General features: G+C 37.9%; 1 protein-coding gene across 7 annotated transcripts in view; it reads right to left on the reverse strand.

Moving 5' to 3' along the window:
• Positions 1-26,873, reverse strand: part of fgf13a (fibroblast growth factor 13a) — a 125,804-nt gene that overhangs the window by 25,472 nt on the left and 73,459 nt on the right. For 6 of the 7 annotated variants that reach the window (XM_079892484.1, XM_079892483.1, XM_079892487.1 and 3 more), the window contains one exon: positions 5,401-5,511. In XM_079892484.1, coding sequence (XP_079748610.1) covers positions 5,401-5,511 — 111 coding nt within the window. Of the gene's footprint in view, positions 1-5,400; positions 5,512-6,938; positions 7,811-26,873 lie in introns of those variants that run through there. The other variant, XM_079892485.1, reaches the window with a different exon arrangement.

A 26,873-nucleotide genomic window follows, 5' to 3' on the forward strand; every position in this document is an offset into this window, starting at 1 on the left:
TTACTGCCTGGTTTCACAGACGTGCCTAGTTCCAGACTAAAATGCATGTTTGAGCTGTCTTAACATAAAGCAACTTGCACTGACATATCTTAAAATAAGATGCACACCAGTAATGTTTATATCTTTTTTTCTAAGGCATGTTTACAAAAGCTACTTTAATGTCCTAATTTAACGAAGGCCTAATATCCTGGCTTAATCTAAGCCTTGTTTGTGAAACCAGGCTATAAAAGGATTAATTCAAAGTGCTCCATACTTTGCATGCACTTTTTTCTTCTAAAGTTATATGATAGCCCAAAAATTTTTTAACAGACTGATCAATTTAAAAAAAAAACTATTATGATAAATGATAAAATATTATGTAATCTATTTTTTTAAAGGGTTAGTCCACCCAAAAATGAAAATTCTGTAATTTACTCACCCTCATGTTGTTGACTTTCATTCATCTTCGAAATACAAATGAAGATATTTTTAATAAAACTTGATAGATTTCTGTCCCTCAATTGAAAGTTCACAAAACCAAAAATTATGCTCCAAAAAGTTTATGAATAAACATAATCCATATGGATGGAGAGGTTCAATCCAAGTCTTCTGAAGAGACACAACTGCTATATGATGAACAGATTTAATTTAGGCTTTTATTCATATATAAACAGGGGTGTGCAATATCACGATTTTAAAAAGCTGAGAAAATTGCGTTTTTGTCAAAGACCACAACTGGATGGGATTAAGAACCATGATCAAAACATAGATGGATTTGATCGAGTCCATCAACACCCCCAAAGCTTGCACAGACATTTGACATTTCATTCGGTAACATTAGGCGGTTTGATTTATATGCCGTTTAATGTTGATGATCTCATTATTTTACATATGGATCTGCTTATATGATATTGTTTGTTTCTGCTTCTTTTTTGCCTGTGTTTTGATCAGGAGATTCAGTACTCTTTCAGAAGATGTGTAATAGCCCCCCTCTACCGTTTAACAGTAAAAAGCCGGAAAATTCCGTCAATGGTGGGAAAGTGTTGTCTCACAAATGATGGAAATTTCCGTCAATGGCGGGGAAAAAGTTAAGTGAATGTAAACAGTTTGGACAGCTGTCAGTATATTATGATACTCATATGTCGGTATATTGGAACCATACATTAAGTCTTAAAGTGACAGCCGATTTAAGCCGATTTTAGCCGAATTAAATTTTAAATCAATATATTGTTTATGTGGATGAGTGAGCAGGATGATTTTCACATCATTTAAGCAAAATTCTAGCCTACGTGATCCAGTTTTCAAAAGTCTTGTGAACAAATATTCAGTATAGGTTTTATGGCTTTATTTTTCTCTTCACAAACCACGCATAAACATAATTTTCTCAAAACTACAAACTTTTACAAACATGCTGCTCACATATAATTGTAGCAGAGATTGCGCTGAATACAGTGTAATCAGACTTTAGCTATGAAAATGTTATAAGTAACAGAAATATGGACGTAGTGCCTGTGACGTCACCCGTAGGTTTGTCACCCAAAAGTGGGCAGAGCTGGCCGTCGCCATCTTGGCAGCGCGTCACCCCCAGATAACAGAAAATGGTAAAGAGGCGGGACGTGGATGGAGCTGAGGTGCCTGGTTGCTGAAACCACGCCCGCCTAGCTCGACATGATCACGCTAGCTCAGGCTAAGGAGCTAATGCTATATGCTACTGGCAGTACCGTCGCAAGGGCAGTGCCAAGTGTATTATTCTGCTAGTTAGAAATGTATTATGCAGTAACTTACAATATTGCTCGGAGCATGTGCGTGTGACACTGATTCATGCGCATAAATGTCAGTCATCGCACGTCAAGTTCGTAGAGAGGTTTATTCAGTCCATTTAAAATTCTGATTTTGGCCACCTCTCAAATGGGTCAAACCAAAGATATTACCCAAGAAGTTCAAGTAAATATGCTAGAAATCTGCGATCATTCAAGGATGTGCATTTATTGCATGGACGGAGAAAGCACTGACACCTGCAGAATTTCACTATGCGCACAAGTATTTTTTTTTTACACTAAAAAGCTACATAAGCATATATAGTCTATCTGATCCCTGAGAGCAACGGTACCGCAGAACGAGTGTAGCCTCTATATCTAAAGACGTTTTTAAATCTGAAAACTTCAAAAAGCAATGAAATTGTCAGACATCCATTAGTGCATGTTCACAGAGGAATCCAACTGAAAAACAGCGCTGGTTGTTCTCTCGATACTCAACAACGACGGAAAAAAGCACAAACACAGCAGAGATGCCAAGTTCAGCGGCTGAAATTAGCTGAGGTGACGTGACGGCTAGTTGTGACAGCAGCGGCAATCCACCTGTCACTCAAGTGGCTACTCCCTTAATTATGCAGAACTTTAAGGCTTAATATAATTTAAACGGACGAGTTATAAAAAATTCACGCCTTCACAGTTTTTCTTCACAGGACAAAATTAGCTATATAGACCAAAACCAATTTTTGTACCAGGCTGTAAACATTTTTTTCTGTTGTAAAGTTGGGCATTTTAACATGGGGGATATACGGAATTGACTTTTGGAGCCAGTCTCTAGCGGCCAGTTGATGAATTGCAGTTTCAGTCACTTCCGTTTTGGCTTCAAGAGAGAAACAGGAAGGTTGCCCCTCGGTTAAAAATACCTCCAGGGCCGAGAAAACCCCACAGATCCCAGAGGGTTAATGCCAGAGAATAAGTGAGGTTTGTCCTTTGCGTATCAAGCAAGTATGGTTGAGCTGCCATGGTTGATCTCTCAAGTTCCACTAAAAATGTCTTTATTTTTGAAGATGAACACACGTCACACAGGATAGGAACAACATGATAGTGAGTGAATGATGAGAGAATTTTCAATTTTGTGTGAACCTTTTGAATTTTATTACAAAAGGATCTTGGATGTGTTCATTTTGGTAGTTTATCTGGATGCCTGGATAAACCTCTATACAGTAAATCTGAGTAAACTTTTATTGCTCATTTAGAGAAGCATTCTGGCATTTCATTCATTCAGATGTTAGTATTTCAGTTTATTATATTTGGAGATGAATCAGACTGATTAGAATACGACTGTGACTGACTGAAGAACACATCAGCCCACTCTATAGACGGAAGACGAGTTAGCAGAGATAAAAACTAATGTTGACGGAGAGAAAGGCCTCCTGCCACGGCACATTGATTAGGAATTGAATTAAGCTCTAAAACTCTGCACAAAGAGACATAATCCAATAGAGCAGCCATACCTGACATTTACTGCCTAGAATGAGCTTTTTTTCTTGTTCCTCCAAAGAGCTCATCACAGTCAGACTTGAGAGATGGAAAAGCTGATTTTAAATAAGATCTTTATCTTTAAATGTCCACTTTCCAACCCCCTGACTAGCCCAATTTCATCTAATAAAATCAAATATGATCCACCGTTAGCAAATGGGAATGGGAGCTTCTCATTCTTGCTGTCATTTCTCATGCAGTTAGAAAAACTTTTTTTTTTTTTCAACCCCCATTATTTATAGCAGAATGGCATGACTTCAGGGCAAAAATAATTAGTATTTGGCTAAGATCTGCTGTAAACACACTTAAAACCTGGCACTTATGTGATATTTAAGTGATTTAAGTCAAGCAATGACATAACTTGGCACTGCTCGGAAGTGCAAAGAACAACAGTCAAAGAGATATGGTAAGAGGCATACATCAAGAGAGTAAAGACAGCATTAGAGCAGACCCTCATCCCTATCAAACACACCCACCCACACACACACACACACACACCAAGAGAAGAGCCAAGAGGACTGCACTGCGTCGCTATGGAGACAAGGGCACCAAGCTCCTAACAATTCTATTTTTGTAGCGTGAGAGATAGAAGCTCCCTGTTTTCCCACTTCTCCTCTCCAGCAACAGCTTTTCATTCTCTCCACAAAATAAGGGAGTGTGGTGGGAAAAGCAGGTCAGCTTCTATTATCTAATCTCACCCCATATAACTAATTTTACCCTACAGTCAATCACACAGGGGAAGAATACAGACAAGAAAATAAATGAGCATGCAATGAAAGAGGAGTGGCCAATTGCACCAGTGTCGCAGATTCATCTCAAGGGTGAATAAAACATGTATACTTGAGTCAAACAACCACTATTTAAATTCAAGTAAGGGGTGTTATTTCAATTAGCATGGCTCTTCATGTTAAACACTGTTTATGTGCACTAGATACAAATTTGTGTTAATCTAGATGAGCTTGATGGATGAGAGGATTTGGAGCCTTGAGTGATCACAGTTTCAAATGACTCCGATCACCACAAACTCGTTTGCTCGACATGAGCATCATCTTCATCCAGTGACTAATTGAATAGAGTCAAGCTAATTTACAGGCCCCAGAATGCCATGGACACTTAGCGTCAGTGAGATATAGCACATATTAAATTAGAGCCCTGCCAACCAGACAGCCGGCTCCTATACGCAGTATAGCTCAAACACTGACTGGGTGACGCCGCACTTGCCTACGGACTAAATAATTCACACTTGCAGGTGCCCAGTAAGAGGACTTCAAATGGCACAAAATAATTTGTGGATGAAAGGGGAGAAAAAGTTGTTTCTCAGGCATTATGGACATCTGCCTAAAATGTTTCTCTTGTACTTGGGCTTTCAAGCTACATTAACTGTGCTCTCAGAATAATTGTTTTCTGAAGAATGGTAGTTTTATTTGACTGCTCCTGCTGAATTTTCCATTTCAGGATAATACAGAACTGAGCCTCTTGACTCTTCTGACCAATACAGGAACTGAAAAAGTATTAAAAAGTGAAAAGCAAAGCTGAAGCTGTCTATAAGTGTCGGTATAAGGCAGAAATGAAGTCTGAAGGAAGAGTGTACAGGAATAAATAACAACAGCAGCCATCATTGAAATACAATACCAGGCACACAGTGGGCCAAAGGAAAAAAAATTGGACACTTAAGTCACACTTCGAAAATGTCATGCAATATATCAAACCAAGTGGCATCTGCAAAGAAATGATGCAAGACCAGAACCAACTTCACTTTCCTGAGCCATTTTTGTTATTATTTTTAACCAACTGGTCTAACTAGGAAGTATAAAGTCAGTGTACTAGCTGAGTAACTATGGACAAATGCTTTTTTATGATTTATTCTAAACAGTATATTTTTTGCTGTATTATTTGAAGACATTTGCTTGAAATGACTCTATATTTCTGTTAAAATGAAATGCCATTTGGTTTGACATTTATTATGTAACGCAAAAACATTCATAAATCAAAGCGTCCAAATACTTTTTTGGCAGCCACTGTATTAACCTATTTAATCTAGCGCTTCCTTGTTTCCAACACTGAACCTCAAGCTGTGCCTGGATAGTTGAAAATTTGAAAACATATTCTGACAAGATGCCAGCTGACTTACTGAAACCACTGTCCTCCTCTTTAGTGCCGTCAATGGTTCCATCTGCTTGGAGTTGCAAATGAAAGCCCTGTCGACTGTACAGCTTTGTTACGATCCCCTTCAGCTGGGGCTCTGCAAAGAGACAGAAGGTAGAGAGAGAGAGAGAGAGAGAGAGAGAGAGAGAGAGAGAGAGAGAGAGAGAGAGAGAGAGAGAGAGAGAGGGGAGAAGAAGAAGACAGGGTTAAACAGGCATTGTCACAGTGACAGTGTTAGGGGCTTCAAAGCTACTGGCTCAGCAAGAGCATTCCATAGTCTACAGATTTGAGCCTGCATGCATTACAAACAACAGTCCACACTGACAACAGCAACAAAAAAGAAAAATCTCAACATGTTGTTATAGTCACCAGAGTCACCACACAGAAAATTGGTGAGAGCTGCAATTTGCAAAGAAACTGCAGTCTGCTGGCCATTACAAGAATTCATGTGAATATGTAGATGCACAGAGCAATATCATTTTAAATGGATCTGATCTGCACCACTAGAACTAATAAAACGCATATATAGGACACAGATCTCCTGCGCAAAATACCAGATTGCAATTGCATTAGCAGATATGTAGTTAATCAGGCTTAGTAAGTTGGTGGATCATGCTCTTAACACTGATTAACTTTCATTTATCATATGAGATTAAAACATGTGCGGATATTAGGTTACAACTGATAATACAAACTATAACACATACCCTACATTTCAGTAAAGAAAACACAAAGAGAATCTGAATTTCTCAAATAACCCCATTAGATGCCAATTCAGAATAAACCAAAATAAACTACCATACAGATGCTATAATATGGTACAGTACAGATACAATACGAATGGCTCAATAAGGGTGTGAATGAGTATGAATGATTTGCAGAGGTATCACTCCTCAACAAACGTCATCATGTGTATGAAAACATGTTTAATTTCACATAAAGAAGCACATTCATGTGAGTGTTAGTCACGATGTGAACACGATTGTTAAGTATGAGACTGTTTAATGAAGACAAAATCACTGCTGTAAACAGCTGCTACTCTACACACACAAACTTCCACACTTCTGCTAAGGTGTCACATAAGGGTTATGTAAGATGCTGTCTAGGGAGGGAAGCAAGGTAATTGAGACTACAAGCTTGTAAGTAAACAGTTGTGCTGAATGAGTGTTTTAGATAGATAGATAGACAGATCAGCATCAACATCATTGCAACATAATATCTGCAGAGTAACACAACGTTAATTGTATACAATAAGACATTATTGTATACAATTAACGGTTTTTCTCAGACAAATTATATGGTCAAAATGCCTGAGAAGTTCTGTAAGGTCGTATAACGGAGTTTGAATGAGCTCTCACAATGAAGTGGCTAAAATGTAAAACTTGCAGTCTGACTTGAGCATAGCAAGCACTTCGTTTTAAAATCCAATGTTTTGAAAAGTACACACACAAATGCATTGATATGCATCTGTTACAAATATAATGGCCGTATTAAGACAGGACATTAACAAAGGTAACATCAGACCTGGTCGTCGTCGTCTGCGCTTTTTGGAGCCGAACAACTTGACCCTGGAGAAAACACTGAGTCGACTGGGTTTCTCGCATGTTCCTTTGGTTTTGTTCGGACTGCTCACGCAGCGGCAGGCGTTGGATTTCTCACGCTCCCTTGCCTGCCTCTTCTGCCGAATCAGGGAGCTGGCGATCGCCGCAGCCATGGCCAGTTTGACGGTGCGACAACCAAAACTTTCAGAGGACCCTATCCGTTTCCCCACTTACTCCACAACACGATTTCTTAAGGGGAATCTTTAACTTAATAGCTCACATCCAAGTCTTCATGCCAGAGACCACCATTGTGACAGATCGGCAGAAAAGAGTTTAAAACGGCTTTAACACAAAACACAATTATGCAGGTGACGGCGCATCTCTTCAACGCTCATTGTTCTCTTCGGAGATAAAGTCCTTAGACGGCTCTACATTCAGTTGCCTGAGGTCTTACCGCATCTGTCGCTTGATAATGTCACTAAGTTACCTTGCCATTTCGACTAATAACGGAGATGTTCCTCCAGACACCGAACACGTTTCGCAGCATCCCACGACGAAGCAGTCAGTCACAGTCACAGCACAGAGCCATGTGAGAGAAACACCTGTTAGCGAGCGCGATTCAGCGCTCTTGTGTGCGCGCGCTTTGTGTGTGTGGGTGTGTGAGCGAGAGTTTGTTTTCAGTTAAAATCATCTGAATCCGTTTGTAATGTAGACCCAGACAACTACAACGAGAGCGACAAGTTTCTAGCAAGTCTTAATAGTACAGCTGAATCATGGCAAATGCGGGAAAATGAATCACTCAATGGGAGGACAAAAACAGTTGTTCAGTTTATTTGTGGTATGTGACGGCAAGTGATTAAGTCCGACTCATTTATTCGGATCGGTTCTTTCGGACAGTTCATTTCCAAGAATCATTTAAGTGATTCAGCAATTCATTTACGTCATGGCGTTTACGGTTATTTTAACTAATTATTTTTTAAATTGTATTAATATGGGTCTTATTTTGTAATTCGTCTGTCCCTGTAATAAATAGTTTGTTTATTAAAACGAAATTAATTTAATATTTTTTTATTATTATTTAAGTGAAATGCAAATATATATCCAGTTCCAGTAGGTTAATTAGTAGGCTGTACTTTGTACTAATGTGCTATTAGAGTAAAATACGTCTAACTCAAAAATGCTATTAATATCAGCTCATTCATAATCAGTTCTTGGGTCATTACGAATCTTATTAATGTTATTCATGTTATTAATACTTATATTAAATTACATTATTAAATACTGATTAAATGCATGTATTAATATATTTGTATTGTATACTAGCCTACTTCTAAAATCGTTAATCAGACTCCGACTGCGCATCTGTCCGAGAGACGGTGACTGATTCAAAATCGTTGCAAGTTGCTCATATCAGACTAAGACGAATCGGACATTGTTCGTGAACGCGTTCACTACCACAGAGCTCTAATGCCTGCTACAGACTGTGCGATTTTGGCTATCCACCGAACGACGTGGATTTAAGTCTCTTTATTCTTTATTTAAGTATAAAGACGTATTCGTTGGTCTCAAGACCGTCTTTGAACCTCTCTCACTGTACGACGCAGGACCACCGCTAGCAGCCACGATCACAGAAATCGCCACGATTGGTCACCAATCGTCTGGGACAGTAAATATGTAGCCTACCGGGTGTAAATTGGGCAGTGGGCGGAGACTGATGTGGAACAGCAAAAAATATTTTTATGTTATAGTGAACTAGCCTACGTAAAATTAGATTAATCTTGAATATTTGTGTGTTACTCATTGTGAACAGCAAGCTAGGTAAATAGCGCGATTGATCAATATTTAACAGGGAGCCGGATCTATCGGGTTAGATCTCTCGCAGGGAGCCGGTGACGCACACAAATGTGACAGTTGCAAGTGAACTGGAGATCTTGAAGCCTTATAAAGTGCTACAACAGTTACATAGTCGAACATAGTGTGCTAGTCATGTGTTATGTTTCTTTCCCAAAACATAAAGGATCGCGTGGAAACAACAGAGTTGCGATGTCCTGATTGGAGCAGTGTCGGTTGCCATGGCAGTGAGTTTCCTGCATGCGTGGCAAAAGCACATTCTGTCTTCTGGCACACTCATAATCACATGCATATTAATATTTTGCGTTGCACAATATTTAAAATAATGAATAACATTGCTGTTTTTGTTTACATTGCTTGAATCCGCGAGGTACGATGGATATTAAAAACAGTTTTTAGCTATTCTTAGATAATTTTTTTGTTTAAATATATGGTATACCTTATTACTGAAAGATAATATTTGGAAAATAATATATTTGTTGAATAATATATCAGTGGGATTCAATCAATATCTTCAAAAACAGCAAAGTCTAAGAAAAATCCCGCTAAATGAGCTATTGAACGGCCAAACACCCTCAGCAACTAGCCTACTATAGAGCTCAACCCTCCAGACTCGAGACTCCTGCCCTGCTCATTCAGCAGCGGGATATTATATCTTCATCAACAGCGCCATCTACTGTACAATCAGGACATTATGAAACGCAATAACAACATTTGGACCGAAGACAAATATCAGATCGGATTACGAATGTTTTTCTAATAATTTTACAGAATTATATTCCTTAAGTATTGCAAAGTTATTCTGAAAAGCAAAAGCAGGAGAACTATTTCTGTCCATCTCATGTCAGTAACAGACATTCTTAGTTTAGCTAAATAAGTGTGGTTCTGAGGTCCACAAATGTGATTCAGTCCACATAGAAAAAGCAATTTTAGTATTAGATTAGGGTAAAATATCATTTGAAATGTTCTTTAAATTAAAACCCTGTCCCTTAATCTTTACAAACACATGCTACAAAGCCTAAATAAAACAAAATAAAAAGAAGAATGAACAAAAAATCAAGAAAGAAAGAAGACTCTAGCGCAGCTTTATCTGCAGTTCAGCACCTCGGACAGCGCCAACAAGCTGAGATCCCACAGAAAACTTCTAGACAGAAGTAGAACGTAAAACCAGTCAAATCCAATGAAAGCAATACACAGTGATTCAGCAGGTGAATCTCACTACTCGGTACACAACTCTAAATATTCCTTTACAACCAAAGAGCAGAAAAAGTGAAAACAATTCTTACCTGATGTGGATTTTCTTAGAGGAAATGTCATATTTCGCAGTTAAATAGTGGAAAGGATAAAGCAGGAACAGTGATGATTCACTGCAAGCAGGAGGATGTTTTCAAAGTTTTCACCATACTAAAAAGAAATCCTAATGGAACAGACGAGAGGCCATCAAGGCGGGGCCAGCTGCATTCAGAAATCATTAATGGACATTAGTGACTAGCCATTACGACTTCTAAAGCGGTCATTAAAGATTCATTGGGAAGCGCTGTTGATCCGGCAAACACAGGGCGTGTGTTCACTAAACTGCAGTACTCTGGGTCAAAATTGCAGGGAGAAAATCGAACATTGTACTTCCTACTAGAGCAGAGCTTTCGTTCCTCTCATGTTACAAAGAAACGGCTGTAAAGTGATCCTTTAATGCGTTGTGTAAACCAGTTATACCAGACCTTCCATTCTCCACTCAGAAGCACCAAACATTAGCTGTGCTTTTCACTTCTGTTGTTCTGAACACGGCTGACAGATTTAACAATGATCTAAGCATGCATTCAGATAAAAGAGATTCAGCACAATTCTTTTTAATAAAAACAAGTAGTCCAGTAAAACGTCCACGATCTTGACAAAACAATTTGAAATGCTGAAACAGCAGGATGAATTTCAATATATTAACAGCAGTCTGAAAATTTAAATCACGAGCATGAGAACAATAACGTGGTCAAACTTATAGTTCGACATATCGAACATATTAATCAGCCCCTGAATGTTAAAAAAACAGCCCGATATAACCGTAAGAATGAATACGTTCATGACTGCAGTGGAGTACGTTAAACGAGGCAGATCTCAAGTGATTCTCTAACACAACATTGGACGTGAAGCCAATAAACAATCAATTGTGACCTCCAATCACACTTACATTTAAAGTGTATTAATGAAGGCAACATTGTCTGTTATGCAAAGGCTGAATACAAAAGTAGGTTATAAATACATTGTGAAACTTAAGAGGTCCAATGTCCAGATCTTCAAATTAAGGTTGGAGGGAGGATCTACAGCATCAAATACAAAACAGTAAACACACCAAATAACACTCACTGTCCATCAGACAAATTCACTTTTTATTGCATAACTTTTTTATGGAGCATATAACCATGATTAGTCCTGCATATTTATTAAAAGTGACATTTAGAGAAGGAAAGATCCATGAATCACTGCCTCAAAAGTGTTTATCAGTGGTTTGTCCGCTAGATGGCGCAAGCGAAGCATATTTATGAATCTGTGCAGTGCATCCATTACTTCAGAACAGAAATGGGTCTACTTAAAGGGATAGTTCACCCAAAAATGAAAATTCTGTCATCATTTACTCACACGGGTTCCAAACCCGTGTATGATTTTCTTTGTTCTGTTGAAAACAAAAGCAGCTATTTTGAAGAAAATTGTTAATTAAACAGTTGACATTTTCCCCTATATGGAACTCAATGGCGACCATCAACTGTTTAGTTACCAACATATCTTATTTTGTGTTTAACAGAAGAAAGAAACTCATACAGGTTTAGAACAACATAATGACAGAATTTTCATTTTTGGGTGAACTAAGCCAACTCTGTTTATCTGATACATTATTATGCAATAGTTAATAACTATTACTGATAGGCTTTATTAATATAATCTATTTGGGCTAACTTGACATTGCCAAACTTGAATTTTATAAGGTAAACAAGTCAAGATTGAAATTTTTCCCATTTTTTGCATTTTGAGACCTTTAAAGAAAGAACAGCAATGACCTTTACTCTTTACTCTTTTCACTAGATGGAAAGCAGAGGTCAAAAAGGGTCTTTTCTACATACATTGTGACATCACTAATAAGATACATTGATGTAGAGAAAGAAATGTAAGATAGCCTATATAAAATAAAAAATGTATGATAGCACGCACACACACACACACACACACACACACACACACACACACACACACACACACACACACACACACACACACACACACACACACACACGCGTTGGGTTCATGTTTTATAGGGATTTTCCATAGACATAATGGTTTTTATACTGTACAAACTGTATATTCTACCCCCATACTAACCCTACCCCTAAACCTACCCATCACAAAAAACTTTAAATATTTATAACTTTGTTTCCTCATGGGGACCAAAATAATTTCCCCACAAGGTCAAAATATACTTGTATTATACTTTGGGACAATTGGTCCCCATAACGTAGGAAATACCAGGACCACACACACACACACACACACACACACACACACAAAGAGAAAGAAAGAGAGAGATAAAGTGTAGACAAAAGGCACAGTGGAAGTGACTGCTGATCAGGCGGTGTGAACGGCTTGATGATTATTATTATGGATTATAGGAGCTCTGATGAAACTGAAAGACACTGCTGTACAATTAGTGTGGCTGCTGTCCTCTATTCGAGAGACCATGAATAACCACATTATACTCTGAGCATTAGCTGCATTTACCGGATCTATGCTGCTTTTACAACATCATCAGGTGGTTCAAAATGAAGGATCCTCCCTCCACTAAGGCTGTTATAAATAAGTGCATCTCCGAACCATGTGTGTTCAAGTGTTTGTTCTGCAGAAACATTTCATGCAATGGCACATCAGAGGGTTCATGACACATCGCTGCAGAAAATGCCTTGGAGATGAGGAAATGACTACAATACAGCACCTGTTTTATTACATTTGCTGTGCTATGACCAAGTCAAGACACACTCTCACACAAGTGATAATTGTGCCAGTTTGCAGTGTGCTTCCTGCTGACACACACGGGCACACAGATGGCCACACTGATCAGATATCAGCAACATACAGCCTTCTCTCCAAGCACAGCCAGAAAGAATGACATCATCTCTCAGAGATGCAGACATCATGTCTGTGAGCGCCATCAACGGCCACTAGATGGAGATGTTGTTAATGGACTTTGAGATGCATGGCCACTTATGGAGAGCAAAGAGCCTTTTGACCTTTGCATTCCTATCTCCTTTTCAAGATGTAACCCTTTGTGTATAATAAGTATTTAGAATGTATATTTGGTAACACTCTAGTTTAGGGTCCAATTCTCACTATAAATTGGTTGCTTATTAGCATGAATATTACTAGGATATTGGCTGTTATTTAATACCTAGACTTAATAGTTAACTTATAAACTATTAATAAGCAGTAATTAGGAGTTTATTGAAGCAAAAGTCATAGTTAGTTAATAGTAAGAATTGGACCCTAATCGAAAGTGTGGCCATATATTTAAAACATGCATTTTGGGGTGTCAATAGCTATGTTAGGTATGTATACTCCTATTTTTATGTTAATTTTGGGATATTGTAAAAAAAAAAAAATACAAATGAGCATAAAAACATGCGCTCAATTGAGGCGGATTATATTTGTATTTTTTTTTTATCTGGTAAGAAGCGTGAATGAAGTACGATGGGAACACATTTACCAAATAAATCCTCAAAAGAGGATGTGATTGGATAACTAGACTAACCAGTGGACCAATCGCATTGCACAGCATCTCAACTGTTGGTTTGATCATTCTGAAAATCCTAAGCCAAAATCTGTCATCAATTGGTTTAATTCCCTCCGAGAACTGTCTCACACAATTGCATTCACAAACACCAGGTACACAAATAACATGCGTTTTTTTGTTGTTGTTTATTGCGTTTATCGACATGCATGCTCTGTCTGAGGCGCAAGTAATTTATGATGTATGAAAAAAGAGCCACAGTGGCAATTTTCATTTTAATCACAGACATTTTGTGCCAAAGTGACAATTTTATTCTCTTGAACACAAGGGATGGCGACAGTTCTTTAATCACAAATGCTTTGTCCAATTACCTTTAAACAACAAGTGAAACCAACAGAGATTAAGCTGAAAATGGTGGAGGGGAAAAAGCAGTAAAGGTGAAGTATGTGTTGTCCTAATGTTGCCCACGAGCCCATGAGAGTTCACAGCATCTCACTGCTGCTAAAAACAGGAGGGCCTTCTGCTGAGCGCTGGCCACTAGCAACATGGCAATGGCAGGCGTTGTCATGGAGACAGTGTCTATATCAGAGCATGTGTGTGAGCATAGTAGATGGGGGAAGGGGAGTATCATCCTCAACCCTCTACTACACCCTGCTCCCCCTTTTTTCTCTCGCACTCTCTATGATAGCAAAATGGGATTTTCAAACCTGTCCACAATCAGGTTACCTGTCACATGCGGTCTGCTTTGAGCCGCTGATGTAATAAGTGTTAGATGCTGAGAAATAAAATAAAGTGTAATTGGAAGAGATGAAAGGGAGAGATTGAGAAAATAATAACAGTGTCCAACAGAATGAGAGGAATGGGAAATATCTGTCATCAAACATCAAAGGGTTATAATAAGGAAAAGATGCAGAGATGGTGAGTGAAAGAAAAGGAGAAAGAGCAGAAAAAGGATGAATAAGATGAGGATGTAATAAAAACAAAAAAAAACATCTTTCTATCAAAGCCTAAATAAATTAACCACAATGCTCTGTTACCATGTTTTTAATGTTTGGGATCTATATTGAATTACTAAAAATAGAAATGTATAATATAAAAAAATATAATATAAACGTTTAGCAACATGAGGGCAGGTAGATGGCAAATTTTGCAATTTTATTTATTTGTTTGTTTATTCACGCTACTGTTAACAATTTTATATATACATATAACAAATACTGTAAAAACAGTAATATTGTGAAATAGTATTACAATTTAACAGTTTTATATTTGAATATGTTTTAAAATGTAATTTATTCCTGTGATGAAAAGCTGAATTTTCAGCATCATTACTCCAGTCTTCAGTGTCACATGATCCTTCAGAAATCATTCTAATATGTTGATTTGATACTCAATAAACATTTCTTATTCTCAACATACAGGATTCTTTGATGAATAGAAAGTTATTTGAAATATGAATCTTTAGTAATACGAATCATTATTAAAGTCTTTACTGTCATTTTGATCAATGTAATGAATCCTTGCTGAATAAAAGAAAATGTTCAGCCCATCTGTAAAAAAAAAAAAATATATATATATATATATATTTTAAAATGAACCCTGCCTTTAAATTATTTCATATAAATAAATAAAATGGGAAAAACTGACAGAAATGCACTATTTTATTGTGTACACTGATCAGAATTTTATTCAGGTTTTGTTTTGTTTTAATCTGAGGTCTCTGAGACTCCAAATATAATTAATGTAATACTTTTCTTGGAGGACGTTTGAAGTCTGATCGATTTGTTTATAAGATTCGTTCTCATAAGATTAAGAAAAGCATGAATGTTATGCTCAAATATGAACTAAGGTTTTGAGCTATTCTGAGTCTCTGACCCCAATCAGATCATGATTGTAACATGAATTATAAAATTAAACATGAATCCTTATTAAACAGCAATAGAAAACAGTCTGCAGGGCTATGTTGGAGAGTTGCATCACGGTGATGCAGATTGGATAACGAAAAACAGGGTTGAGCAATTACATACATCATAAAGTCAACACCGTCCCAATTATCAGGCAGTTGTGTTCTCATTAGACCATCAGCTGCATTAGCTGGGGTGAGCAAGAGTCCATCACAAACCAGGCGGCTGATTATTCTGCAACAACCAAGTACACAACTACAGCTAATTTCATTCTGCGCCTCCAGGGATTCCCATTTAGCTTCAAGGAAAATTCAATTCACAGACTCATCTCCAGTCAGTGCCCCCAGAAACACACTGTGTGTAGCTATTGCGAGTCCTGACTCACAGGAACAGAACGGAAGCATCAATAATCGGTGAAGGTAATTACAGATGGCCGTTCTATCCACTTCACAGTATGAGGACACTTTAACTGAGAGCAATCAGAACAGATAAAGTCGTCATTCTGGCACACTTGAAGTCTTCAGTTAACATGTGGGTCATGCAAAAAAGCTGTGCATTTAAAGCTGGAGTGTGACATTAGCCTCAGCAAAAGGAACTGCAAAATTAAAGTTCACTTTCAAACATGTTTCCTGTAGTATAACGTCATAGAACCACAACATATGGGAAGTAATGTGTTTACAGTGATGTTACAGAATCTGATCTGTTTTGTTATGAACAAGGTGCCCATTTTCTGCGTTAAGCATGAGTTTGTGAACCAGGTCTCGGTTCTGGCCTGAGAGCTTGCACTCTTTGATGAGTGGGAGAAGTCTCAATGAGCTGTGAAACAGTGGAGATCCGTGCTAGGGCCCATCTGAGCGGAGTTATCCGAGCGCTAGTTTCATTTGTATGAGCTCCACAGAGCTTGAGAGAGAGTTGCCCCAGGTGATGCTGCGAGCCAAAGACGGCTGCAAACCCTGTTACACATCCGCAGGGGCTCATTTCTGAGAGGATACGTCTGCAGCAGATGCTTAAACTACACACTCATGCCCATTCAAACGTGTCTCCCCAAGTTTTTGAGGCAAATACGTCTTGAATGCAACAAAAAATAAAAATGAATAAATACACTACCATTCAAAAGTTTGTTGTTGTTGTTGTTGTTGTTTAAAGTCACTATGAAATCAAAATACACAATTCTTATTGTTTAATGGAATATTGCAGTATTAATTATAATGATTTATCAGTGCAGCTCTTCTTTTTTTTATTTTCTTTTTTAATCTTTAGTAACTTCCCTTCCCTCTTGTAATGACATCTTATCTCTTCTCTGATGTCATGTCCACTGGTGACAACCTGTCACTCACATGAGATCAATAGCAAACCACAATGATCCAATGATTAAAACAATTCCTGAAGAACACAATCAAGTCCCATCCTACATTTTACTTGTTCGTGAATCTGTTATACACAACTTCTGTTTCATGCCTACTTTAATACATTTATTTAGCAAGGAAATATTAAATTGATCAAAAAACATAAAGACATTTACAACCAAATCACCATTGAAATGTATATGCAAATGTATATGCCTGATGAAGGTCGTGAGACCGAAACGTTGCTAATAAAATTTTGATACTCATTTGCAAGTACTGATAGTGTGCGGGAATTCCTTGTTTTTTTTTGTAGATTTTTTGACCTACTTATTTGGTCTTTTTTCCCCACGCACCCATCACCTGCAGGTGTGCGATGGCATTTGCTAATTAATGCATTTTTTTTTTTTTACAATATTACTGTTTTAATGTATTTTCATCAAATACATTACCCCAAACTTTTGAACTGTAGTATAAATAAACAAACAAACAAATAAATAAACAAACCCTACATCATGTTGCTAAAACTCATAGGCAGTGTCACATGTTGTGTGTGTTTTGATTCATATTTGTATTTCTGTTCTAGTGTTTTGCTGTCAGTGTGTTAAGTTCAGTCTTTCCCCGTCCCCTGCCTGCTTGTATCTGTGGTTACTGACTTGAGTTTCAGTTCAGGTGTGTCTCGTTAATTAGTCTCATTAGTGCCTCTGTTTGCTCTCTATTTAAGCCTTGTTTCTTTCAGTTCTTTGTCAGTTCTACGTTGTTTGCTCGTGCTCATGATCTTGTTAACGAGAATCTGTATTGGAAAGATTTGAGTTTATTTGTAAGACTGCTGCACCTGACCGTGACAGGCAGGGCTTACATTCATTTTTTTGCCCACCAGCCACTGTGGCTAGTGGTTTTCCAAAGTTACTAGCCACACAGCATTTTCACTGGCCACAGATTTGATATCGATTTATGGGGGAAAACTACCATATATAAATTTTGTATATTATTCTCATAATTTGGCAGCAGGTATATTAGGCTGTTGTCACTTTAAGACCTGATGCACAGATCCATTATACTGTTACACATGCAGTTTCTTTCTCAACATAACTGACTGCGTTTACACCAAGAGCGGCATTTTGACATTATTTTGTGTGTATTTGATTGTTTAAGCGCTGAGACACAGCTTTATGTGTGCATATTTGGGGTGTGAGCACAAAATCTGTGGGAATAAGTAAAATGATGTGCAATACGTACAATCTCACGCCGAAATTAAAGCCCTGTAACACCAACAATATTCATCTATTCTGGAGCAAATGAAACGAGTGAGTGAGGGGAAGCATGTTTGTGTGTCAACTCGCTGTCGGAGAGATGAGAGAGCGAGAAAGCGCGGCTGGTATTGTGTATCTCTTCTGCGGAAAATTAGTATAGGAAGCGTTTATTTCAGTGTCGATATGTACTACATTGCACTTAGTTTATTTCAGATGCCTTTTCAATAGACTTCAATTGAAAAATGTTTATTATATATAAAATTCAACCTGCCAAAGTGGCTAGAGTGTTTCACCATTGCTGAAATGCGGGTGCATTAGGCGAGTTGCCGGGTGTTAATGTCAAGCCTTGATCATACGTACTTGGATGACACCACTGCTAATCAATACATTCAAGTAAACTATGAGTCACAGCAATTGAGATTACAGTGCAAATAATCATGATCCATCAGTCTTCTATAGGACCAGATTTCAGCTAGCAAGTGGCTAATATCTCAGAAAGAGGCCACGCAGGCGCAGCATGACGAGGCTAGCCCAGATTACTGCCGTTTCTGGGTTGCTGAAAGATTGTACCCTACTTTACCATCATGGGACTGAGTGAGTGGAGATCAGAAAAAGAAAGACACCATATTTACAACAGGTGGCCCAGTTACAGAAAGTTTTAAGAAACTATAATGGCAACTGTAGAGTCACACATTCGCATAGTTGTTCCAGCAGCCACGCAAAAAACAAACAAAAAAAACATACAATTACCAACAAGTATTTGGACACTTTTAGACACTTTAGACACAAATAATCTAGATGTCATTGCTTATGACATCTGAAAACAAATAGTGGATTTTCTCAGCACTCACTTCACTTTACTGAGCCATTTGTTTGTGTGATATGTTTTGACTAAAAATAATTTCTGTGCAATTTGTCTTTAGAATAAATGCCACTTGGTTTCACTTATTTTTTGTTCTGTTACATAATGCAGACATTCATTCATTAAGTGTATCTTAAGTGCCCAAATAGTTTGTGGGGCCACTGTAAATGTATATTTGTTCTGTAAGTGTATTGCTATGTATCCCAAAAAGGTCAGTATTTACTGCTATAATGAGAACAATAAAGTTTATAGACCACTTCTGTTCTCTGTAAAACTCATTCACAGCTTATGAAAACACCTATATCCTGCCAAACCCCAGTTCACTGGGCAAGACTGCATCCAATTAAATGTAGAATGAAGCATTCATCTATTTGACACAGTACTTTTTTGAAGCATCCAGATTGTTAGCAATGTCAGTAAACTTCCCAGCATGGAATCACGAAAAAAGGCAGATCTACACACACAAAAAATTCATTTTAGATGCTGGCTTATATTGGCACTCCATGAGAAGAAGGGCTAAGAAAGCACTCATCGCTTTTTTTATGACGTGCTTTCATTTCTTCAATGGCCCTGAGCCCACAACTCGGTCCAGCTAATCACCAAGGTGAGAATGAAAATCACTTAATGTCTGCAAACTCACACACGTTTTCCACCAGGATTCCCTCTGCAATAATCATGAGCTGCTGAATTACACACTACCTAAGCATATTAATAACTCATTTTCTATTTTCACCCTGGCAGCGGGGCCCGGGCTACGTGATAGGCTTCTGACCTATATCGAATCCCAGTCAGACAGATATAAATGGAAATAGTTGGAAATGAGGGGCAGATGACCCTGTAAATGCTAATTCAACAGGGTGAAAATGAGATCCAATATAAAATAGAGAAAGGAACAAAGGAAACTCGTCCAGCCTGATGGATGAGCAAATAGCACTGTCTTCCACCTCAGCTCAGAGGTGACATCTGTATCACAGCCGACTGTCAGAACTCTTTGCATCAGTCTGACCCATTCTAGAATGTGTGATGCTAAGCTTAGCAACTGCTCAAAAATAGCCCTAATCATCTCCACTTTGCTTCTGGCAAATATAAATAGATATGGAGGTTGCGCAAGCTGTCTGATTACTTTGCTAAGTTTCCTACGGAAGATCATATGCAAAATCCATTTAGCGTGGCAGGCGGTTTTCATTTCCCATGCTAATATCATGCTTCCTTTAGGAGATATCTGATGTCTTTGGCTTGCTTGGTGGCATTGCGTAAAGGTCTGGCATAGCTTTGCGCTGACAGCTGAGTGTGGATCAGTGGAGCAGGCTGAGGTAGAACTGACTTCACATGTGCTGGCTCATCTTCTGCTAGTTAGTTTCTAGAAGGTATTTAAAATTAGCACTAACAAAAAAAAAAACAGGGCTGACAATTTAAAGCAACACCAAAGATTATTTTTAGTACCTTAAAATAATGTTTCCAAAATCGTTTCAGTGGTTCATCAACTCGTAACAGGGTGAACGGCACTTCTGCATTCGCTTTACCACCCTCTATCAGCTATAACCGCACTATGCAAGTTTGCCAGATCGGGTAGAGGATCTGTAGTTCGAATGAGACATAAGAAACTACAAATTTGACTTGCTTTACGGCAAGCGCTACAATAGCAAAAAAATAGCAAGCAATGTCATTATTTTGTTTTTCTTCATTTCTGATGTCGCAATAAATCATACTTTCATAAAATCATGCAACATACTCTACCTTGTCCGTGGACATTGTTATTTCCAAAGCCGGTGCTGGATAAACAAATAGCGTGTGTGCGACGGTAGGCTGCAGTAGGCTAAATTATTACGACAGTGGTAATGGACAATTCCGCTTCCAAGCTGTAGGGGGACCGCAGAGGAAAAGTGCTTTGGTGTTGCTTTAATGTGATTAATTATAAAATAAATCAAATTTTTTGTGATTAACTTGTATACACACACTGGCTACAAAATTCTGACCAAAATTCCGTTTAGTTTAAAGGGGACATATCATGAAAATCTGACTTTTTCCATGTTTAAGTGCTATAATCGGGTCCCCGGTTCATCTACCAACCTAGAAAACATGAAAAGTGACAACCCAGTAACTTTGTTTTGGTAAGCCTTTCTCTGCAAGCAACCTCAGGGAAACTGTGTCAACTTGTATAAAGTTAAACATGACGGCACATGCAAGTCGATGAGATGAATCAATGTAACTTCACAACAACTAGATAAATGTATCCACTAATCATTCAGAAACGTCCAGGTGCAGTCTAAAAGTTGCAACCTGGTTATTATTTCTGAGATTTTGGGTGACTGAGATTTTTGTGTTTTGTTATTGCCATTTGTTATTGAGTATCCGAAGCTCATGTAAAGGATCGGCCTTCTTCTGAACGGAGGCTGGAAGCAGCAGCTCATTTGCATTTAAAGGGGCACACACAAAAACGGCGGGTTTTTGCTCACACCCAAAAAGGGGAAGATTTGAAAAGCTATAATAAATTATCTGGGGGGGTATTTTGAGCTGAAATTTCACAAGATACATTCTGGGGACACCATAGATTTATATTACATCTTGTGAAAAGGGGCATAATATGTCCCCTTTAAATTAAACAAAATGATTCCCTAACTATCCGACTTCACTTCCTGTACCTTTTGAATAAAAGCAAAATTGACAATTTGTCTTTTTAAATTGTCTTTTTAAAAATTTGACATCTGATTGATACATTAATATGGAAATCAACAAATTGATTTTTTGTAACCTTTATTCAGTGTTTTACTTGTTTATCACAGCAGCATCTTTAAAATTCTTAATTTGGGGGATTTTATCTGTGTGACTAATTAGATTAATAACAATATTATGCAATTTTCATATCATGTAACATTTTTGGTTTATTTAAAACACTGAATTTGATCACTCTTAAATGAAAATTCTGTCATTGTTTACTCTCCCTCATGTTGTTCCAAACTTGTATGCATTTCATTCTACTGTGAAAAAAAAAAGATATTTTGAAGAATGGAATGGAATATGAAAGAATAAACAATCCCTTTGAGTGCAAAGTTTTAGCAAAAGGTAAAAAACACCTCAAGGCGGGACATTTCTGTTAAAATGCCTGTTTGCGGTTTCACGATTTTAAGTCCAAAAGACTGAATTCCTTTTATGAATCTGAGCTGCAGCCAGCTTTGATTTAAACAGTACAGTCAGAGTAGATCTGACCTTCTGCATTATTGATGGCCCTTGCCTTTTTTTCCCACCATGCTGTTTTTTTTTACTCCAGAAACAAGTATCCAGGAGAGATCCCAGGCATCACTTCTACACAGCCTTCTGGGACGCCTGCTTGGCATGCTGATGCTCTCAAAACTTTCTTTATTTGATTTGCCTTTGCTCCCTCTGACAGACCTCAGCTCTGAACACACCACCTGTTCTAAAACCATGGGGATCAGCCACCGCTGTACTGCAGTGCATGAATAAATTGTTGGCTCTTTTTCTTCTCATAACTCATTTCAGAATTAAAATGACGAGGAAGGTGCAGAGAGGTTCAGATATGCAAATTGTTTCTTTCCTTTGTCTACTGTCCAAACAGTCTTCATGAATCAGCGTTGTAAAGGGATAGTTTACCCAAAAATGTAACTTCTGTCATCATGTCATTCTAAATCCGTATGACGTCATGTATGACTTTCTTATGCACAAAACAAAAGATCACAAGTTTTTTATTTAACTGCATGACTCTATCACATGAGAACAAAACTTGAACTGAGATGAATAATGACAAATGCTTTATCTTTTCTTCTTTTCAAAACTGAAGTTTGCAACACCGACACCGTTATTGAACTGATCTGAATCAACATTTTAACTGATGCAAGCTGAATAATGACGTTACTATCTTCAGTAGAGCTACATGTAGTTAAATTGAACTTTTTTCATCATTAATAAACTACAGTTATTGAACTGAACTGAATCATCACTACACTATTATCTTGCTACAGCTGCTTTACAGACGAATTTGAACTTGTCTCATCAGTCTGCATCATTAATTCTGTTACATTCCTGTTTATTAATGTGAAGTTCCTTTGAAACTATTTCTATTTGATAAAGCGCTATAAAAATGTTTTTTCAATGTTGTTTTGGACAAAACGGTTCAGAATATGTTTCTGTTGTGTTCCACATAAGAAAATGTCATACAGGTTTGGAACAATGAGGAGCAAATGATGACAGAACTTTCATTTTTATGTGAACCGTCCCTTTAAGGTGAAGTATGTAAGCATCTCCTACTGTATCTCTCTTTGGATAACCAAGCTTCAAGTTGCTTCCATGTGCATGGCGAATGCATTATACAAAGTTTCTCTTTTCATCTTTTCACATTCTTCCCTTTTTTCCCCCCTGCATAGTTTGTGATCTAAGCAGACGCTCATGCAGCGTGAGCTGTCTGAATAGGAGGTCGAAGAGTAAACAGCAATTGAAATTCCTTTGATTCTGCCACTCTGCGCTCCCGTCTGCTGCCTCACGAAAACGCAGTAGTCCTTTAGCTGCAGGCGCTCTCATTTCTGAAAGCAAGAGAAATAATAATAATTCTGACATTAATGAAGCAGGAAGTGTGAGGGCTAAGAACAAAGCTCTGAGCCAAAACTCTTCTTCTACAGAGCCCAATTGTCTCGGTTGAGACATTGAGTTTTTCCTCATTTTTGATGCCTTTGTCTCTTTCTTTCTTTCCCACACCCTCTTCGGAAGCCATGTTTATAACCGAGTCCGAGACTGCAAGAGGTTGAGAATTAAATAATAGATAATGTACATTCATCCAGTCATTATCACAAAATAAAACAAGATAGGGAGATCAGGTCATGTGTCACCTTGAATGAGTTTACTATACAACAAGCCACCCACCCAACCAACCATACAAAACAACCACATAAATAAATAAATATTGTATTCATTGTGTGTGAAGACAGACACTGTGGGGGTTAAAAGAGGCTAAATCTATACTGAAATCAGTTGCCTGGGACAGAAGTCAATTATACAGCTAAACAGTCAATATACCCAAATATTTGTTGGCAAGACATCACAATCGACCAATAGCAAACAAGCATTCCAGGAAGCCGTGTCATAAGTCTCAATATGAATCTGAGATTACGCTGAGCTCCCTGGAATGACCGAGTGATAAGTTTAAGTGATTATGGCCTCTCTCACCAAGCATTACACTACCATAATTTACTTCCGTAACCAGGGTGGATTGGGCATCTTTTGGATTGGAAGCAGCCATTTGATCCCATTTAAAAAACATCTGCCATAACAAGCACACACTGCAGAAGGAGTTGGATTCATGCTGCTATAAAATCACTGAGGATTAAGTGCAGATCCCCACACAAAGCTACAGAGTTATCCAGCAGTCCCTGTTAATCAGCTGATAAAGTGTGCGACCACTGCCGGAGGGATAACAATAATCAGGCCTTTATCAGTGTTAGCGCTGAGATTAGCGCTAGCTGGCATCATCAGCGCTGCTTTTTGTATGCTGGGTCCTGCGACGACGATGACGCTTGATTGCTGCACATTACATCATCCTAAGCATGCGTCTGAATGGTGCAACAGCCAATCAGACGGCTTCGTGTCTGACGGACTGGGTAGAAGGAAAAAGAGAGAGCACACTCATTGCTCACATGGCCCACATTCTAACACATCTGTCAGACAGAGACTTCATACTGCAGTGAGCTAAGATACTGCCAATCAAAAATGAAGTCTGAAGTTGGTTAAATTGGGAAGGAGTCTTTAAAGCATAAAAAAACATGCAAAAGGATCATAAAATCATCATTTTCATGATACTTCCTTTTGAGGCTTGAGAGCACTCATTCACTAAAAAAATGACATAATTTGCAATTTTGGGTTAACTATCCCTTCACATTTCTGCCACACTTGCACACTTCCATGAATATTTCTAGCTCTATAACTATATAACTGTATTTCTTTGACTAAAGGATATATGAGATGTTTCTTTATTCTGCAAGTGTTTTTATAAAATGGCTATGATACACTGGAAATTTGTAATAAAGTTGCTAGAGTCATGAAAAATATTTGACAGCTGGTATGGCCTTATTTTCTAAGGCACACTTAAAAAAGTAACTTAAATGTCCTAATCGTACTAAGGCCTAATCCTGGCTTAATCTAAGTCCTTGTCTGTGAAACCAGGCCTTAATATTCAACAATATTATTGATCTGACTGCACTGACACTATTTGATGTGAATTGAACTGCGATGGGCAATGACATCACTGTTTCCTGCACAGATGCTTTATAGCCGAATTGAACTAATTTAATAACTGATGATCATTACAACAGAACTGAACTGTACTTTTACAGTATGAAACACTGAACTAAATATAGCTGAACAATGACATTTTTTTCTTTTTAGAGCTGCTTTACAGCCAAAGTGAACTATGTTTGCATAATTGACTCATAAGTTGATCACTGTAAAGCAACTTTAAAACCATCTGTGATGTATAAAGCACTATAAAAAATAATGGTGACTTGACTATGACAATATCACCACAGGAAGACAAGCCTTTCTTAGAAAATAGTGAAACATTGATAAAATGCATACTTGACATTTCTGTTTCACATCTTGTAGCTCTAGAATTACAAGACATGCACATATACTGTAAACAATTATTATGTTACAGCGCATATTAATGACACAAAACCCTGAAATAAGAGAACAATCGGACATGAGATTTTAGACTTAGGTCAGATGACCAGATATTGGATAAGTATCAAACAACATATGAAAATGGCCCAAACCGGATGCGTAAAAATGCCACTTGCTCAGTTTTTGCAGTTAACATGCATGCAACAAGATCCGATCAGATATCGCTGCGGCAGTATGAATAGAGCATGTGAGTGTGTATACATATTTAAGTTTTGCCGACTCAGCCTCGTGCCCGTGTTGCAGCGTTTTCATCGCTCACAGGTCTCCTATTAGGCATGTGGCTACTCTCTCTAATGCTCTGGTTCGGCTTGTGCGTCCGAACAGTGTTCATTTATTCTACTTCCTCAATCTTTTACCAACAAATCTGATTTGGTTCTGTGATAACTTCTTTCCAGGCTCCCGTGTCCTGCATTCTGATTCAGGTGACTGCAAGTGCAACTAACACATTGTTTATAAATCAAGATTGAAACAATGTGCCACCCCAGACTGTTTAACCAAACTGTTTTATCTTCTCCATATGTGTATCTATGTTTAGCAACCATGGTTTATAGACATATACAGTTAAAAAATTCTGTTTTATAGGTTCTACTTACGCATCTCATTGAAAATGACACGAGAACTTGAGCATGCAGGTAACTTTCCGAGCAGCTCTATGTGCTTTACTTTGCTGTCCCCATTTACTTCGGCTGTAATCCATGTGCACCATAAAAATAGAACAAGTCAATACATTCTCACTCCCAAATTGTCACATATTGACGCTTGGTCAGGACCCCTCTGCGTCACATTTTAATGCACATGGTACCATTTTTTCAACATTGCTTTCAATGAGAAACCTTTGGCATCATACACAGACGGGATGGCCTTGGGAATTGTATCATCATGATGAAATTATATATTGGGCTACATTTTTGCCAGTATGACATATATGTTGGGGTGTGATTTTCAATTTAATCAGCCAGCATAATTTTTTTTTTCATTTACACTATTCAGACATGTTTGAGCACGTAACCCTACCCCTAAACCTACCCATTTGTGTATTATATAACATAAAACACAGGATATAACAGGCAGATACGACTAGTCACAATTTATATAAAAAGTACAAATATTCCAAGAGTTCCGAGGCCAAACAATTGATTTGTGCGAGAAACAGACCCAACAACAATCACAGTCTCCATTCACTGTCAAGCTCAGATACTGTACACCCATTCAAACATTGCCGCCGGAAGAAGCGTAATGACAGCTTTGAACTTTGT

The sequence above is a fragment of the Squalius cephalus genome, assembly GCF_949319135.1.
Source record: "Squalius cephalus genome assembly, chromosome: 14".
Lineage (NCBI taxonomy): Eukaryota > Metazoa > Chordata > Actinopteri > Cypriniformes > Leuciscidae > Squalius > Squalius cephalus.